The sequence below is a fragment of the Neopsephotus bourkii genome, unplaced genomic scaffold (genome assembly GCF_033783945.1).
Source record: "Neopsephotus bourkii isolate Nb327-2 ecotype Australia unplaced genomic scaffold, CSIRO-AGI_Nbou_v1 NB_977, whole genome shotgun sequence".
NCBI classification, from domain to species: Eukaryota; Metazoa; Chordata; class Aves; order Psittaciformes; family Psittacidae; genus Neopsephotus; species Neopsephotus bourkii.
Genome location: NW_026901471.1, coordinates 896,275 through 914,769, shown reverse-complemented (window position 1 = coordinate 914,769; position 18,495 = coordinate 896,275). Strand labels below are relative to the sequence as shown.

The window sequence follows — 18,495 nt, the reverse complement described above, 5'->3', positions numbered from 1 at the left end:
TCCCGGAGGGTTGCCTGCTTCCTCCCAGATCATGGCATACAGTTAACTTCATTGCTAGTCTTCTTGGATAACACATGTAATTGAAATAACAGTACTGTATTAAACAGACTTCAGTAAAATACATTTAGGAGAAAAGAAATTTCAGAGAACATCCCCAAAATCAGAAGGATGAAAACCCCCACTCTATTGACTATTTGATAAAATGTCAATGTTCTATCTTTTACTTATTTCTAAAGCCTTATCTCTTTAAATAATATCCAGTATTAAAAATTCTGTTTCAGGACTTCAGTGTTATTTAAAAAATATTAGGTTTACTTTTGCAGAGGTCTGCCAAATAACATATTATTATTTAAACATAACTTGAGAATAATATAGTAAGAGAACAACAATGACATACTAAAATGGGATGCTATATTTAATGACCATTGCCTCACCTTCTACAAATTTCATGTAACTATCCCAAACTGCAAAACTACCTGTGAAAAGTAATAACTGCATAATAAAAAAAAAAAAAATCTGAGTTAAAGAAACAGAAAGATCAGAAAATGCAAGGATATTTTGCCGTAGTATTTTCTTCATTTTGCTAGCTGCTAAACCCAAAACAAAACTGCTTATTGAGATATACAGTACTTCAGTTACATTGCCATATGCTGCTTAGCTCTAAACTTGTAAGATAATTTAACAAGGATTATCATGCATCCCTCTACAGAATGTTCTGCATATTAAATCTTGCAAGTATCTCTACCGAGAAATGACCAAATACTTAGCTAAAACTGGTTTTCACTCACTGAAGTCTATGCAAAAGCATAACAAACATATACCATTTACCAAAACAGAGAAAGCATCTGTTTTTCAATAAGTAACAGCCGGCCCTATGCAAAGCTCAAGTCCGTACACACATAATTCCCAGGCTATTACAGCATTTTCTTCAACGCCCGCCACACTATGCCGCTTTCAAACTGTCATTCCAGTCGATGAGCTAAATAAAGGAACTCAACCGATTTCAGAAGAACCACTTTACATGTATGCTCCTTCCCCGCAAAATGCGGTATCTGTATTTGTAGTGCCACCCTATAGCTACAATGCACACTACGCCCCGTGATTAAATCCCATATACAAATTAAACAACAACAATCATGGTTTCCTCTATTTTAAACCCCCTCAGCCTACTTCTCCACTGCAGGGGAATTGCCCTCAGAAGGACAGCAGCAGCCTCCCTCAACCACCGCCACCGCCGCCGCCGCAGCAGCAGCACACAGCCTGCAAGGACATCCCGCCCTCAGTCGCCTCCGAAGCAAACTGAGCCCTATCTGGCTCCCCAGATAGCTCGGCCTGACCCAAGGGGGGGCCCCACGGCAGACCGCCACGACGCGAGCCCCCAGCAGCTAGGGGCGTCAGAACCAAGTCACCCACGGGAGCGCTAGGAGCACACTGAGGGGGCACAGCCACCACCCCACCGTGTCGGGACCTTGCTGGGCCCCACCGGGAGGCACTCACATGAACCGAGCCGCCGCCACACACCTCCACCCGCTGAGGAGAAAAAAGACCCCTTTCCCCCAAACTGCCTGCGTGAGCGCCTGAAGTTTATAAAGAAAGCGCCTAGGAAAGCCTCACTACCAGCAGCAAGCATTGCTTTTGCTGCCACGATGCTCAACATGTCGTTGTCGGAGTACTGATAGAGCACGCACACAAGTGGCGGGAGGGGAACTATTAAACTCTTTTTTTTTTTAAACAGCCCGAAAAAGAGAAAGGTCAGGCACCGCAGAAGACACTTCTATGCCGGGGGTCCTTCTGGCTCTGTCAGCGAGGAGTGACGCCACGGAGCAGAGAGGGCGGTGATGCCGCGCTCAGGGGAGGGGCTCGCAGCGGGGACGGCGGCGCTCGGGGAGGTACCTCCTAGCCCAGGTCCCGGCTCTCCTCCCTTCCCCTCCTCTCTTTCCCTTCTTATACCCGGCTGTGCTCAGGGCAGCACCCCCCGCCGAGGGCAGCTCCTCGCCGGTGGTCGTTGGGTGATAGAGGCGCCGAGGGAGTGGTGTGTGGGGCGGAGGCGCGGGGCGAGCGCTGCCTTGCAGCCCCGTGAGGTGTGCTGGGCCGGAGGGAAAGGCAGCGCCGCCGGGTCGCGCCTTTTCGAGCTGCGAAGTGACTTGGGTGTAGCGCCGGCGGGGGGGGGGGTTGGTGTCTGGTCGCGTTTCCTTAGGGCGTTGGGGGTTACTGGAGCGGCTCGGGGTTACCGGCACTTTTAGCAGTCCTTCAGCAACCTGATTAAATCTGAATTCCACTGAATTCCTGAACAGCCGTTTATAATGTGTGCAGTATCAAGTGCTAACATAACATCTCTGTGTGTATATCGACACCGATGTAGTGGAACAGGCAGGCTGGCAGTAACCAAGACACTGATAAACAACTAAAAGAAAGGTTTATAAAACAGAGAGTCTATTAGACTATTAAATTCTATCAAAATTAGGCTATAATTTCTTCATGCTATCCAAGTGTTCTTATTTTTCCTCACTAGCTAAATGTCCTAGCTGCAGATACAAAATTTGAGGTGTCTGTAAGTTTCACTAACCCTTAGGCCTGGCTTTCAGAGCAGCAGCATTTTATTCTATGCAGTAATGTTGTAAATGCTGCAAACAACACCAGGAACTCTACTTATGCAGGCACCTGTATGGGATAAGGATGCTTTAATGTACCTGTCACAAAATTCTCCAAATGCTACTGAGATAGAGCATTTTTTAATCTTTGCTGTTGTCTTACATTTCACTTAAGTGCTGCTTTCTTATCCCCACAACAGTAGGGAAAGGAATTACCATTTAGTATTTTCATGAAATAACTCCTCAAATATTTGTTAGCCATATATGCCAAAACCACTGTGATACTTCTATGGGTTTTGTGTTTTGTTTTTTTCCTTTGAAATTTGTGTATTGAAGACAAAATAATGACATTGGAACCTTTCCAAAATCTGGTTTTCATTTTCTGTTGATCTCAAGTAATAGCATTATAATGAAAATTCTGGCATAGTTATTTATTTTATCTATTACCAAATTTGTATAACTGTGATCCAAAGTGTTTCTTTCCTGCACTGAATGTATTAGTTTGGACAAAACAACAATTTGTTTGCTTGTTTTTAAAGTATGCCTAACGTGTGTGTAGTCTGTGATTACCTGCCCATGACTCCATAGTTATTCTTTTCTATAGGTAGAGTACCTCTTACTTCAATGAATGTTAGAAAAATTAGAAAATTTTGTAAAAGAGAACAATTTGATGTTTTGCCATAGGACAAAACATCTGATTAAACACAATTCTGATTACATTTATATTTTTATGCAGCCTTATGGTGTTTGTAGTAGGTGTTTATACTGCAGATGAAAAAAAAGATTTGTGAGGTAAACTAAATTTAATCCTGAGTTCCATCACCCCCTGCAAGAATTAAGCTGATAAGTTAATACTTTTTATTATGAAGTGAATATGTCCCAACTCATTGTTTGTGGCTGTCCTAACAAATACTTGCTTTCTATGCTCCATTCCATAGGAATCTGAATTCATCTTTTCAATTTCTTTTCTGCATCTTAATATGAATAGTTAAGTGATGCTGCACAGTGGGAGGCAAATCACACAGTTTTGTTTTTTTTCTGAAGTAGCAACACTGTAGCTAAAATTGCACCTTTTATTTCAGTTACTTTGTCAAATTAGTAGTTACTCTTGTTGCAACAGGGATATTTTCAGACTTAAGAGCAGAAGAAAAGATATTTTGTGAAACAATTTCTTCATATGAAATAGCTCACTTTGTTGAAAATACTGTGGTTTAATGAAGACCAGGGTAAACATAGGATGTTCAGGCCACCTGCTCTCCTGAAATTGTTGTTAATTGCTTTAAAAATAATTCAATAGCAGTACTGATTATAATCATGTTTTAATTCTGAAAAATTGCCTTCATTAGGCAAGGGACATTTACACTTGGATACTCAGGAGGCATTTAAATAACTGGCCATTTAAAATGGCTATCAGGTATTAGCACATGGCTAGTTGTCTTTATTTCGGCATGTGGATCCTTTATAAACCAAAGATGTGTTTCACAGAATGGATTCATACAGGTTGGTATGTGCAATGTTTGCTTCTGAGAGCCAAATTTATGTTTTGAGTTTTTTTAAGGGCAAAGTTCTTAGTGTCCAGTGAGTCTGATGCCTTAGAGCAGGGCAGTGAGAAAAGTTGTAAATGATGGCTGTAAAATGCTGAATTCTGAAGAAAAAATATTTGTTCTTTGAGAGCAGTAGGTATTCAGAGAAGCAAATAAATTGCTTTCTAGTTGACAGGTTTTTGTATTTTATTTTTCAGTGTCGGGCATAGAAAAGCTATCAAGTGGAAGATTGTTGAAGTAGAGCTAATCTGAATGTTAAATAGGAATTTGTAAAGTTCTTCTGCTTATGGTGGATTTTGTTGAGAATGTTGGTTAGTGGCTTTGTGTACTGTAAAGGTTGCTAAGGGAGATTTGGATGGAGGCAATGGGCTAGAGAAGATCATTGAGAGGTTGGATGCAAAAAAAAAACAACTGCTGGACTTCTGATCTTTGTCAGACCTATTTTGCAGATGTGATAGACATATATGGAATAAATGGTACTTTGGAAACAACGGCTCAGTAATTTTAGTTGACAGTAATAAGACAAGTTTTTCTTTGCTCTTCCATCCTCACTGTTCCAGATTAGCAGAATTGAATTTTCAGAATTCAGTCCCAAAATTGAATTTACCTTATCTGTTTCTAGTGTCAGTTTAAAATAACAAACCTTTCTCTTCCTCTTTTTATTCCAAAGTAATAAGGAAGTTCTACAGGCCATAATTCATTCCTCCAAATCATAAAATTAATGCAATATGTATCTTTTCTGTACAGAAAAGGTGAGTTTAAGGTGTGAAATTGCATGCCTTGAACATGAGGAGAATGTGCAGCATTCTGTCTGTTTATAGTTGTGCCAGACTTTGATGTGGATTTGAAAAAAAGAAAAAACCTAATTTAAAAATAGTTAGATGAGATTTTTTTTGAGATGAAATTTTAAAATATGTATAACACTTCTGTTTGAATTTAGAAATGGCAATGAGCAACTGAATACATGACTAGACTGAAATAATTTCATTAAAACAATGCCTTTCACTTTAGCTGTAATATATGTGTCCCTTTTTAAAGGTGTTGGAAGGATTAAGCTTTTAGGTTTGGGGATTACTTGGTTTATTTTTCAAGTCAGCCTCTGGAATTTGTAGAAGTTGAGAGTTAAGGACAGAGATTTGAGTTAAGTTGTGAAGGTGAGTATTGACAGAACTAGCTCTTCTCCATCATCAGAGAGGGTTGTTTTTTTTCATTGCTTTAGCAGATTGCACAAAATGAACTCTATAGTAAGGGAACTTGTTTTAATGCATATATATTAAAATTCTTTATTGGTTCTTTTAGGTGGCTGACAGGATAGATTGTTTGCTTATATCATGTCTTCTTTTTTGTCTGTGTGGTTCCTAACCAAAGGAAGTAAATGATAAATCTGCAGTTGTCTAGTTGAAAGCATTGCAGTGGTCTAATTCATTATTGTAGGCCAAGTGCCCAACAGTACAAGAAAAGTTTAATATCTCAGAATAGTTATTGACTTGATATTTAACATTTTGAATAAAAACTCCTTTCTAAATGTCCACTGAATGCAGATGCAGTGTATTAGAGAAGTATTATCTAGAAGCTTATTTTTCTACCTTAAAAATAGTAAATACTGCACCCTACATATTTTACTTTTCAGAGACATAATGCATCTCACTGTTTGGCATAATTTTACTCTTCCTCCTCAACCCTGATCATATTAACATTCTTTTATTTTAGAGCAATTATTTGAGAATTGTTGTGCCAAGCAAGATTATAATTAATTCTTCAAATCAAGATATTTTTTCTCCTGATTAATATATGTTTTCTTTCTGAAGCCAGGTAGTTCATTTGGCAGACATGATGTTTTTATAGGGTCTTAATACAAATACTCAGTTAAAGTTTTCCAGTTGGAACTTGCTGTATGCCAGTAAGTCTTTGTGCTTGCATTCAGTCCAATTTATGTCTTTGCAATGGAACATTCTAACTCTAAATTGCATTGTTGGCATCCTAAAATAAATGCTTTCCAGAAGATAGTAAATATTCATGAGATATGAAAGCATTGTATCTTTACAAATAAGACCTTTAATACCAAAAATACTACTAGAAAACTCCAATGCTCAATGCTGTTTCAGATTTTCTTCCTTTAAGTTTGATTGCTTAATACTCTGCATTTATATTTAATGGGATAATGTATATTAGCATTTAAATGTGCATATCTCATTTTTGTATTCAGGGGGAAAAATGCAGATGAGAGTCTTATATTTCCTTTGTATTTTAAATTGGACTGTATTAGTTAAAGCAGAGGATACATTCCATAATTTACATTTTCATAAACTAGGTAAATATGTTTCATATCTGGGCATCTGTGTGCAACTTGTCATGGGGTCACTCAAGAGTCATAGAAAATACTTTTTAGGTTTTTTACTGGAATTTTCTGCTGCAAAGAAGGTATTATAGAAGAGTTTGTTTCATGCCTTTACTGCTTTTTAATCAATAGCCTACTGTATTACAGTAGTCACCTGAAGATTGTTTGCATGAAAGCTTTTATCTGCTTTTAAAATAGTATTATTTGGTTCTTAGATCCGTTCTTAAAACTATCACTGTTTTTTGATCTTCAAATGTAGTGCTTATGATGCAGTAGCATTGTATTGTTATTGTTTTTATTATGCAAAAAGTCTCATTTCCCCAAACCATTCAAATTGTGTTATTTAGTAAGCAACTAGTAAGCTTAGTCACAAGAGTCTATCTATTTTGCAGATAAATCTTTATTCTCTGTTCTCTTTTTAAGGAACGGAAATTGTTCTGAAGGGCTTAGGAGTGTGCAAAAAAGATGTTTCCTTTAAAAGACACTGAAATGGGTGCCTCCACCTTTTTTGCCTCTGCTCTGCCACATGATGTTTGTGGAAGTAATGGCCTTCCTCTGACACCTAACTCCATCAAAATTCTGGGGAGATTTCAAATCCTTAAAACAATCACCCATCCCAGACTTTGCCAGTATGTTGACATTACCAGAGGCAAACACGGTGAGTATCAGTTTAGTAAGGAAATTTTATGTATGGTTACAATAATGTTTTTGTGACAGCCTATCTAAAGGTGACCTAGCAGTATATTGCCTTTATAGCACCAGAAAGTGGCTGTTTTTTAGTCTCAAAATGACTGTATACCTTTGCTGTGACTGGTGGTACTGGTGCTTTTGTTTCTTCTATACAGAATCAAAGGGATTAATTGTCTGTCCTATTTTGTTCTATGATATGCTAAGTGATAAAAGCCAAGAACTTTCTTCTTTTTATACCTCACTAAAATTCTTATACTCAGTTGCTGTGCCATGTTTTTGTGTAGGATGTTGAAATACATGTATTTTTGACACTGAGCTCCTATGCCCATGTTCTAATATTGTGAACATTTTCATGTCATAGTTAGGTTTCTTGTACATTGCAGCTGATCTTGCTGTTGCAGTTATTTTGTGTCTTGGCTGCAAGCTTCCATTATTTATTTATTTTCTGTTCTAGCTCTTTAAGATCTCTTCCCCTAACAATTACTTTATTCTAGTACAATTTTAGATTTTTTTTCCCTTAGTAATTGTTATCACACTTATAGTTGACTCAAATAGGCTTTAGTTGTTTGGGTTTGGTTTTTTTTTTTTTTGTACTCCAGATGATCTTATTCTGTTGCAAGCTCAGCAGGAATACAGCACTTAATTGTCACAAAAAGGCTGGAACACCTGTGACAATTTAAGTGGTTGCCATCTTTAACTTTTAAATCACAATGTTCCCACATGAAAATGGATTGTATGTATTTGATTAGCTACAGGGTCTCATAAAGTAGAGAAAGTACGTTTTTCCCTTTTAGTATGTAGTATGAGAGGATGTTTCAAATCTTTAGGATATTGCTGACTCCAAACATGGAAGTATTCTGTGGGGTGGGGGTTCTTTGTGTTTTTATTTGCTCTTTATTTGCATATTTTTCATTTTCTGCCATCCGGAGATCTAGAAAGTTTATTCATTTTCATCTTGTTTTTTCTAGTACCTTTTGAAACAGGAACTGGGATTTTCTTACAACATTCTTTGGGATGAAAGGTTAAGAAACATTAGCTAACATTTTGTAAGTGAAAGATACAGTTAAATAGGAAAACACAGCCTTTTTGGCAGTGAAGAGTCAATGACGTGAAAGTTTGAGCATGTATAAATATGAAGGAGAAACAATCTTCTCATAATTGAAGTAACTTGAAGGACAGCAAATAAAATGTCTAGCCCTGAAGTCAGGAGACCGTTTTCTTTCTAGTGGTTAAGTAGCAGTTAATCACTTTCAAATAAAATGGCAGATTTTGTGCAAATTTCATCATTCTGACCCTGACAGAAGTTTTCATTTGTCAACCCTATGCATTGTAATTTATTGTTATTTTTCTTGCAAATGTCAGTATTCAGAGCCAGCCCATCAGTCTATGGAACATGTGGGATCCCTGCCAGTCCCATCACTATTTGTTGAGTAAAAGATACTAGAGCTAGTAATGTGCTAGTTGGTTCATCAGGACTAAAACTCCTGTGCTCACTCCAAGCACCTTTTCTCAAAGCTGATGTTATTTTGAGTCTATCTCTCAATAAGCCGTTCACAGGTTCCTGCAAATATGTGGATGTTTATCTTCTTTGAGACCTCAGACCTTAAGTCAGATTTGATTGACATTGGTTGGGGGATTCAGCATTTGTTAGGAGGTTACTGGATAGATGGATTGACAGTTGTCGTGGTTTAACCCCAGCCAGACAGCTTGTTCACTCACTCCCAGTGAGTGGTGCCGGGCTGGAAGCAGTCGAGGCCCACGTCCCACCCCCCCTCCCCAGGGGCTCCCCCCCCTTCCCCGCTCCCAGAGGGATGGGGAGGAGAATCGAAAGAATGCAACTCCCATGGGCTGAGATAAGAACAGTCCAGCAACCAATGTACAACACAAATCACCACCGCTACCACCACTAACAACAATGATAAGAGATAATAGCAAGGGAAAAGAGTACAATACCACCCGCCGAACAACGAGTCCGACTCGGCAGACCCCTGTCCTTCCGGGTAACTCCCAGTTCTCCCGTGGGCATGAGGTGCTGTGGTATGGAATACCTCTTTTGTCAGTTTGGGTCAGGTGTCCTGTCTCTGCTTCCTCCCGGCTTCCCCTCCTCCCTGGCAGAGCATGAGGCTCACAAAGTCCTTGGCCAAACCAAAACATCATTGTTATCAGCTTTGTTCCCAGCCGGTGAGTCAACACACAGCACTGCACCAGCTACCAAGAAAGAGAAAAAATGACTGCTACTGCTAAACCCAGGACAACAGTGCTTTGCATGAGGAAGGAGGAAAGATAATCTTCTGTATCCCATGAATGAAAATGGTGGTGATATCCAGAAGTTGTACATCTTCAACATTTAATTATGTGTAATTTTACATGCAATATATGAAATATTTTATATCTGCCAGATAGGTAGACTGAGAAGTCTGTACTCCCATTGTCTTCTTTGGATTCTACTCCTCTTATACTTTTTTCAATTAGAGAGACTGGTGGTGGCTGCTGAGCACTGCGAAGAGAGTCTGGAAGATTTGCTACGAGAAGGAAAGCCAGTCAGGTAAGGTATCAAGCTAAAATCAGATCCATTCACCATAATTTCACATCATCTATGGCAAAATCCCAAACTTTTTTCTAACTTTTACTGGTTTATGTAAATTTTACTATGTTAATGTTTAACCTAAAGATATTGTTTTTCAGACAAAACACATGCCTGTAAGAGGGAGTACTTATTTCCATACGATTCTGAAAGCCAGAAGGATTATGGGGAACTTGCTTAAAACTGAAACATTTGTAACTCGTGCTGTCTGTCTTGTAATACTAGTTTTGGGTTTTCTTCTTTAAAATAAGATCAGATCTATGACTGGATAAGTATCTTTGTAAGAATTAATTTGAACACTGTATGCCTGCCAGATGATGAAATACAGCTTTTCATTAGAATGCACAGAATTTATGTGTGTTTTTCATATGCAAAAATGTATTTTATTTATTAACTAGAAAATGGACAGTATGTCAGATACATATGCCAGGGTGCTAGTAAGTGATTTACATTTGAGTTAATACAGTCAATTCAGCAAGGCTTTGGTCAAAACAAGGTCCAAAGGCTGGATGTCAAGAATATTTGCTTTCATACTGGGATGTATGGAACTTTTGAGCTGTATCTTTAAAGACTCAAACAAACAAAATTCCCATTATACTTGTTGCTAAAAGTGTTAACTGCAGTTTTAAGTCTGTCACTAGCATCTTAGGAGCAAAGAAGTGGCATCTTGTCCTAAAGAATATGTAATTCAGAAAATTAAAAGAGTGGAAGAAGAGTAACATGATTTCAGTTTGGAATAGCAAGACATCATAGGCTAACTGGCTATTTCCAGAGCACACAAATATATAAATACAAAGCACGTTTAGAGAAATCCAAAGTCTCTTCATTCTAGTTTCTGAAAAGTTTATAGCAAACATTAGATTTCATCTCTCTTGGTGTTCATAAAGGCATTGAGATGATGATTACTCAGTGAAATAATTAATGGGTTTTTATGTGTCTTCCCAGTTAATGTTGGGCATCTCAGGTGGGCTGTGTTTGATCAGGAACTATACAGATAAATTTCATGTGACTCATCCCAGGTTTGATTTGTATAAAAGGAGTAATACTGGATCTGTAGCCTTTTGAGCCTTGCAACTCCTCAATAGGATGCTAACAGTGTTGTCTGGCAGAGGTAAATCTAAATGTGAAATGGCCCATGCCTACTTGTTAGCTTTTGGGGGGCTTAAGCTTGTATGACGGTATGTGTTGAACAGGAATGTTAGGGAAATATGGCTTCCATTTTTTCTTAAGGTAGAGAAGTGTTCAGGTGCGAAGGGCTTTTCCTGTGTGGTATAGATTACAGCCCTTCACACAGTTTTGCATCAGGTTACTGTTATGGAAAGTTCCAGAAATAGTTAAAGCATCAGAAACTCTTTGCTTTCTTTTTTCAGTCAGTCCTCACACTGTTCTTTGAACATGTGTATCCTGGTGTCAGATGAGAAGCAACCCAGGCTGCCTGCTGCATCTTGACTGTTTTGAGAAAACATGCATGGAGCTGTTTTAATTTGCTTTGAATTGCTTGATGTAGTATACTTATGTAGATACTCTTGACAACTTCTGTTGCAATTTAATCCTGCATCTTTAGTATTGCAAGATAACTTTCTGAGGGGAAAAAAAATTGTTCATAATTCTATAAACAAAACTGTCTCAAATAACAGTTGTGGTTATATGCATATCTATTATTTCCCTCTGTACTAGGAATTTTGAGACCTTTCTAGCTAGTTTGCTAGGGTATGCAGTTTCAAGTTTTTTTATGTGCTAAAAGAAGTTACTTAGTTTGTGACAGTTTCCTCAGCTATTTAGGCTGTAGCTTTTTTGACAGTAGATGCCTAAAGCTCGGCTTTATTTTTTCCTCTTGTCTTGTGAGAGTTTTTATTAAAATAAGTTGTTCTGCTATCTGATTTTTCTTTTTAATGAGCCAATTGTGATTTCTTCAGGAAGCTGTAACACCTATGGCATAGGGCTAAAATATAGCCTGTATGAATGTTCATAGCTTTAAGAGACATTAGTGATTCATCTACTATAAATTACAGCTTTTGCAGTAGTAGCTAAAAGATAAATTATGTTCACTTCACATGAAGCTTCTCACAAGATTGATGTTTTTCCTCTACTTTTTTCTTTTTTTAATAAAAGCAGACATTTTTGGTTCTTATGTGAGACCCATAAATTTCCAGAAATAACTTGGATGTGCCAATTCCCAGTTACTGGTTATATGATCTGTCTATATCAATTACCTTTGGGGGGGAAATATTTGGCTTTTTACGTGTATTCTGATTGTATTGGTCAATGATAGCATAGCTGGTTACACATCCGGAGTTGATGTGTATGCTATTGCAATTAATTTTATAAACTGTTTGTGGAATGTGAGAAGCTGCTTTTCTGGTTTCTAGATTAATTTTCCTTATGCTTGCCAGTAACCTAAGTCCTTTGCACCTGTACCACAAGCTGATGTAAAGTCAGCAGGAAAGCTTCTATTATGTTAGTACTGAAATTCAAGACATTACATTATGGACTGTGTCTTTCCATGCATACTGGAAAACAGGCCATACAGCTGTTTGCTAGTTATTTGCAGTTATTAATCTTTCCTGAAGTCATGCATCAAGCGTAGCACACATTCCTTAATATATGAATTATATTTAGAAAAAAGAAATCCAAGGAAGTTATTTGTTCTATTAACCTGAGTCTCATCAAGTTTTCTCATTCTAATGAATCAGTTGCCCATAGAGGCTGAATACTGGAAATCAGAGCTCTAACCATTTACCGTACCTGTTATGTCACCGTGCAGCAAATAATTTTACTAAGCATACCACCAAATTTTTTCTAGAACTTGGATTTATGATTATTTACGATATTCAGGAATTCATTCATTACCTAACAATACTGTGACAGCAGTCTCCAGTAATTACAAAGACAGTGTGTCGTTGTCCTCAAAGTTAACATGTTCCACTTCACTTTCAAAGGGTAATGAAAATGTTTGGTAATTTATGGGCAGATAATTTTCTCTTTTAAGCAATGAATATTTGGGATCCTAGGAGTATATGCTGCTGTTAGAACTCTTTATCAGGTAAATTTCAAGAACTCTAAAATGGATGAAATGCGTGGGCTCTTTGCAATTTTTACCATAGGTAACCAGATGCAGAGAAGGAACCCTCAGTTCTTGAGTGTTTTCTGTGTTTTATTCAGGGTTTTATGCCATATGGACATCATAACTACAATTAATGCTTTTAAAAGTGACATTAACTCCAAATCTCTTTTACTCTGCTTCCACAGGGCATCACAGTAACAGCAGGGAAACTCTTTTGGAGTTCTGTTCCACAGGGAACTCAGGCTGCAACCACGGAAGAGTTTTAGGATAGGATAGGGTAGGATAAAACTTTAGTCTTTGATGTCCCATTTTTTACCAGACCAATCTCCATTGTCCTCTGCATGAGAGATTAGTGTCTGGGTCATTGTTTCCTGTTTGTTTAATTCCCAATTTATTATTCTGTCCGTTGTTACTCTGTGTTAGAGAAAGTATGTACTTAGTTTATAGCAGTCACATTCGTGCAAAATCAGCATGTTTAAGAGTCAGTTAAATTTTAAAGAGATAGGAATTCATTTAGGTAGTCAAGCAAAAAATAGTAAATATCTGATTTAAGCTCAAAATAGTTTGATGCTGTTCAGAGATTTGAAAACATGTCTTGGTCCATCTGGCTTCTTCTGTGTTGCCTTGTGCATGCAAGGATATTTTCTTGTGAATGAGCTGAAAATAAGTTACAAAAAGTTATGAGAAGGAGTTTTGTACTTCAGCAACCTCACTAAGGCTACTTTTCATGCTTGTGGCAGTCAAAATTTTACAAGCTTTTCGAAATGGCTATTTTAGCACTGTTGATGCCACAGACCTGAATGTAAGATGTGCCTTTATATTTTAAGCTTCTCCATCTTTTAAACACATCTAAGACTACTCCTTTGGGATACCTTTTCCAGACAGTGGTAAAGGAGTTATTTTCTCTGCTCTTGTGCTGTGATTGTAGGAGTTGAGAGCTTTCCCTTCTCTGTCACGCTTGAAGTGTGTTTCTTCTTTGAAGAAGTTGATCTGCACTTGTATTCGTAATAATAAAAATGCTGGCAAATACTGACATTCAGCAGACTTTTGGCATCTACAATAGAGTTTCTGGACGGGTCTTCAACTTGTGGCTTGAGCAGTCTTGAGTTCTTCAGTAAAACGTAGTTGTTGTATGCTTTGAAAGTCATGGTTTTGAAAAATTACTAGTGAACCGTCAGAGATACAAGGTATAGTTTTGTTATACACGGAACATTTGATAGGAAACAGACTGTGTCTGCAGCTGTTTACTAGTTTGGAGAAAACATGATCTGACTGATTTGGATGAGTACGTTTTATTTGACTGCATTACACAGTTGTCTGCTCAGTGATTTCTCAGTGATTGATCAGTGATTTCTTTATGCCATACTTCCTGTTGGTGTGTTTTTGGCAAATTTGAAGTAAAACTATGCTGCAGAAGAGATTTTTAGATAGGGGGGAATCAATTTCTGCGTAGCAAGGGATTCTTAAAAAATATTGTAAGACAGGTGCAAGTCATCAAAAGGCTGAAGGTTTTACATGATTTGACTTAAAGAGCTGTGTATGAGCAGAACTTCAAGGGCTGAGCATATTCTGCTTTGAATCAAGTCTGCGTTGGAATTTCACATGAGAAAACCATATGTCATAATGAGGCTGCATTTATCAAGGATAAATGATGTAGTAAAATAAAGTAGCATTAATAAACAAACTTCCTTTTTTTTTCCTAAGCATGTGTGAGAGTCTGTAGTTTGGGCATTTCATGTTTGAAGAGTTTTTCTTTAGTTTCTTGCCAATGCTTTACTTCCAAAACTATGACGGAAGATTAGCCATTTGTCCAGGCTTGTTTATATATTGTCCAATGATGCTTTTCTTCATATAGGAGTGTTTTTATTCCTGTAAGTAATCTTTAGTCTGACTGCAAGTCCTCTCATACTGTTCCTTTTAGCATAGATTTTCTCCTGTGACTGCCTTTCCCCTCACAGAACAGAAACAATTGTTTGAAATAGAAAAGGGGTGTAACTTCCAAGAGGTAGTTGAGGTGAACATTGTTGATCTTGATGGCTGAGGGACTTTTTTTAGGTATGGAACCAAATTCTTTGTGTAGTTAGCTGCACTGTTGGTGGCAGCACAATGACATCCCAGAACACATGCCCGTGTCTCTCTTATATGTGAAACATAGCAGTGGGTACATGCTTATTTCTTAGCTTACTCTCTTCCAGGAAAAAAAGAAAACAGAATCCTACTCTTTGAGGATATGATAGTCTATTTCTTGCTATTAAAAAGTAGATATGATGGCTGCATTCAATATAAAATCTGTAGATGTGGAAAAAGTGTGTAGTAGTATTTCAACCTTTTGCTCTACTATGCTGCTTCTGTAGTTTCTTGTAGATACTTCATACAGATTTCCGTGCTAAAAGCAGTATTAAAGATCTTGAGCTAAATATGACTTATGCTGAGTTAATTGAGAACAAAAGAAGCAGAGCGTTTTGAGTCTTCAGTATCTAGTGAAAGAGGGTGATGAGTTTCTTTCAAACAGATCAAATGCCATCCTCAGTGAGAGGGTGGCTTCATCCTGCGGAAACATTTCTACAAGGAACTGTGAAACGATCAGTGTTAAGATTCCATTCTGCATAAATGGGCAAACTGCTACTAATGAGCTAATGGCTGAAAAAAACAAATGTCAAATTCATACTGTGCAAATCTTACTGGATTTGAGGCACATTACTAATCTTAATGTTGATTTATTATAGTTGTGTGTAGAATGAAAATTGTCTGTACACTTGTGAGAGCAAGATGTGATTAGTATAGGGTTATTCCAACTTAATACAGTGTTTGACACTTCATCCTGTTTCTATGAAGGAAAAAAAAGGAAAAGCTAACACTCATTAAACTTGTTATATAGTATGCGCTTCTAGAAAGGGACTATAATTTAAAAGTGCAAGTTGTTGCATTTGGGACTACTGAGTAATGTCTTCAGGAGAGCATTTGTCACCAATTAGTGATGAGGCAGCTGGCTTATACATTGATATGCTTGCAAACATTTCTAACGTCATTGTGGTTTGAGATCGTTTCTTTTGTGCATATGGATGCTCTCTCTTTTAAGTTCCTCTCTATAGCACAAATATACCCAGACCCAAGCTAGCTGCTTTCCTGCCTAGAAGCTGTGTTAGTTCCATATTGTCCCCACATCAGTGTTGTGCCAGACTTGAAATAATAGATTCACATAATATAATGTTATGGGAAACATCATGTAGCCATTTTTTCCCACCCTGCAATTGTTTTGGGCACCATACCATGGGCACAGCACTAAGATGACTGAATTGCTCTGCTCTTAAACCAACAGGACCTTCAGATACACAGGTACATATGCAGACAGAAGAAACTTGTGTTGGGACTGATATATGCACTTGCATGTGTGTTTATAGCTAGATAGATACCGTGGGATTGGAGAGTGCTGTGATAGGAGTGTTTAGAAGGTTAGAATGCTGGCAGATTGGGCTAGTTTCAAGGTTTAAAACTGTTAATTTCGTTCATTAACAGCACATATCTTGCTAGAGGTTAACTCATGCATGTTGTTAAACACCACTGTGTACACAAAATTGTTAGTCTGTAACATATACTGTAAATTAGATGTGAGCATACAATACCACAGAACTGATGCTGTACAGTTAACAGTGGTAGTGATGGCCCTTGGTTCTTGGGAGTCAAGGTCATCGTGCTTGATAGCTCTGTGAGTGAAGTAAGAACCAGTATGAACCAGTCTTTCTTCTACTGTTATCTAAAGCCCGATGCTTTTATCGCCATGCTCCAGCCCCCCCTAGTGGTGGTCTCCTGTACACCCAGTACTGCTTGTTCTGTTTTATGTTTTGGCAGTCATCCTTCTTAGGTATTTGGGAGTATGTCTTGCATATTTACAGTTTGCTGAGCTTCTCTTGTGCTTTTGTCTGGCAACTTTTGTTGATAGATTTCTCCTACATGCAGCTATACCTATCTCTACTTGCCCCTTTGGTGATCACATTTCTCATATCACTTTCAAGGAGATTTAATATTAATTATGTGTCAATTTCTAATTTATAGTTACAGGCATCTACTTTTGGCTACACTTAAGTTTATTGTTACCTCTCTAGGTAGGTGTTTCCTGCCTTTTGTGATGACACGTATTGGGATATAGATCAAAGCGATACACTTCTAATGCCTCTTGGAATATTAGTTGCTAGTGATGAAATTCCTAAGCACTGTTGCTTATTGGCCTAGTTGCAAAGTCCCTTTGATCACCTGCATTTGAGACTGTTCTTCTCTTGGAACTTTCCATTCTGTTTCACTTTTGAGTAGCATCTGTACCATTGATACAGGAATCCAGATTTTTTGAGCGGAACACTAAACTGTCCCTAAGTACAGCTTTTAATATTACATATTTAGAGGTTTGGGAGTTTTTTTAATTGTGGAAGAACACCGTTGCAAAGTCTACTGATCTACAGGAAATGCCTGGCTTTAGGAGAAGAGCTGTGCATTGTTGCATTTTGTTCATAGCTTTAAAAATTCTCTTGTACCTTTATAAAATGGGGATGGGGGGGCAGGACTTTAATTAGGAATGTGGCTTGTTGCTAATGCTTAATCCTCTCATGCAGAGTTGCCTGCAATCTTTCTCAAAGGCTGAGAAATTTGTAAAGATTGCTTTAGTGCAGTTACAAAAAGTTCTAGCTGCTTTTCCTGCTACCCTGTAACTCAGAAAAGAGAAACATGCTTCATTATCATTCCTACTCATATCTGTACTTACTGGAGTTAGTGGTTATATTTATTTCTTTGAAATTACTTTCCTTTTTAATTTTTTTTAAAAGTTAATTATCTTCTAGTGTGTTAGCTCTGCAGCTACTCTGTTGTGAAGTAGCCAGCAGGCCTGCCCTGCTCCTTTTTTCCCTTTTTTTTTTTGAAACTGGCAGTGCTTCACAGAACTGCAGAAATTAATAACAAAAAATCAATCCTGTCTGGCTGCAAGGACAGCATTATTTATTGTTAGCTAGTCACGATTTCTAGAGCTGTCAGTTCAGTTCATACTGCCCCACAGCTGCAGTAATGTGAACTGCATTAATAACTACAGCTTTTCTTTTAAAAGTTTTCGTTGATAGATTGTTAGAGATTTTTCTGGTCCACCTGGGGCACCACAGAAAGAATAAGAGTATCCATCTCCTTGTATAATGAAGTTAGGGACCCATCACTTCTGTTGCAGTGGGAAGGAGAAAGACTGGCTTATGTTAAGCAAAACTATTCTCATGCCATAGATATATGTCTTCATTAAAAATAAAGTAAAACATGCAGTTGACTATTGTAACCTTCAATGGGAGAAAGCACACCTATGACCTTAAAGTGTCTGCTCAATACCTGTCTCTCAGTTGCAGTAGGGCAAGAGCCCTCCACCCTGAGAAGCTAACCATGTATACTCCCTAGCTGCAGTGGAGGAAGCTGTGGACAGCTGCAGCTGAGACTTCCGCCCCTGCATGTGCCCTGCTGGTGCTGTGGGAAGGAGTTCATACAGGAAATGCTGTCTTTTTGAGCTAGATTGGCAGCTAGCTCAGTCATGGGGATGACATGTATGTAGTCTGGCTGTACTCCTCTTTGCCCACAGTGCTAGTGTGTCTTTGTGGGCACCCAGGAGCATATTTTTAACCACAGATGAGGTTAAAAAAGCCTTGGATGACCTGTGCTGAGAA

At 38.0% G+C, this 18,495-nt stretch overlaps 2 protein-coding genes across 5 annotated transcripts in view; one reads left to right on the top strand and one right to left on the bottom strand.

Annotated features, from left to right (window-relative positions):
- Window positions 1-1,640, bottom strand: part of AIMP1 (aminoacyl tRNA synthetase complex interacting multifunctional protein 1) — a 33,745-nt gene extending 32,105 nt beyond the window's left edge. Inside the window, exon 1 of the mRNA XM_061359435.1 lies at window positions 1,498-1,640. Within this exon, the coding sequence (XP_061215419.1) occupies window positions 1,498-1,499 (2 nt within the window). The 5' untranslated portion in view covers window positions 1,500-1,640. The remainder of the gene's footprint in view (window positions 1-1,497) is intronic.
- A 195-nt stretch (window positions 1,641-1,835) lies between these two features.
- The window catches only part of TBCK (TBC1 domain containing kinase), a 98,758-nt gene continuing 82,098 nt past the window's right edge, over window positions 1,836-18,495 (top strand). For 3 of the 4 annotated variants that reach the window (XM_061359439.1, XM_061359441.1, XM_061359438.1), the window contains exons 1-3: window positions 1,836-1,889; window positions 6,897-7,131; window positions 9,636-9,708. In XM_061359439.1, coding sequence (XP_061215423.1) covers window positions 6,939-7,131; window positions 9,636-9,708 — 266 coding nt within the window. In that variant the 5' untranslated portion in view covers window positions 1,836-1,889; window positions 6,897-6,938. Of the gene's footprint in view, window positions 1,890-6,896; window positions 7,132-9,635; window positions 9,709-18,495 lie in introns of those variants that run through there. The other variant, XM_061359440.1, reaches the window with a different exon arrangement.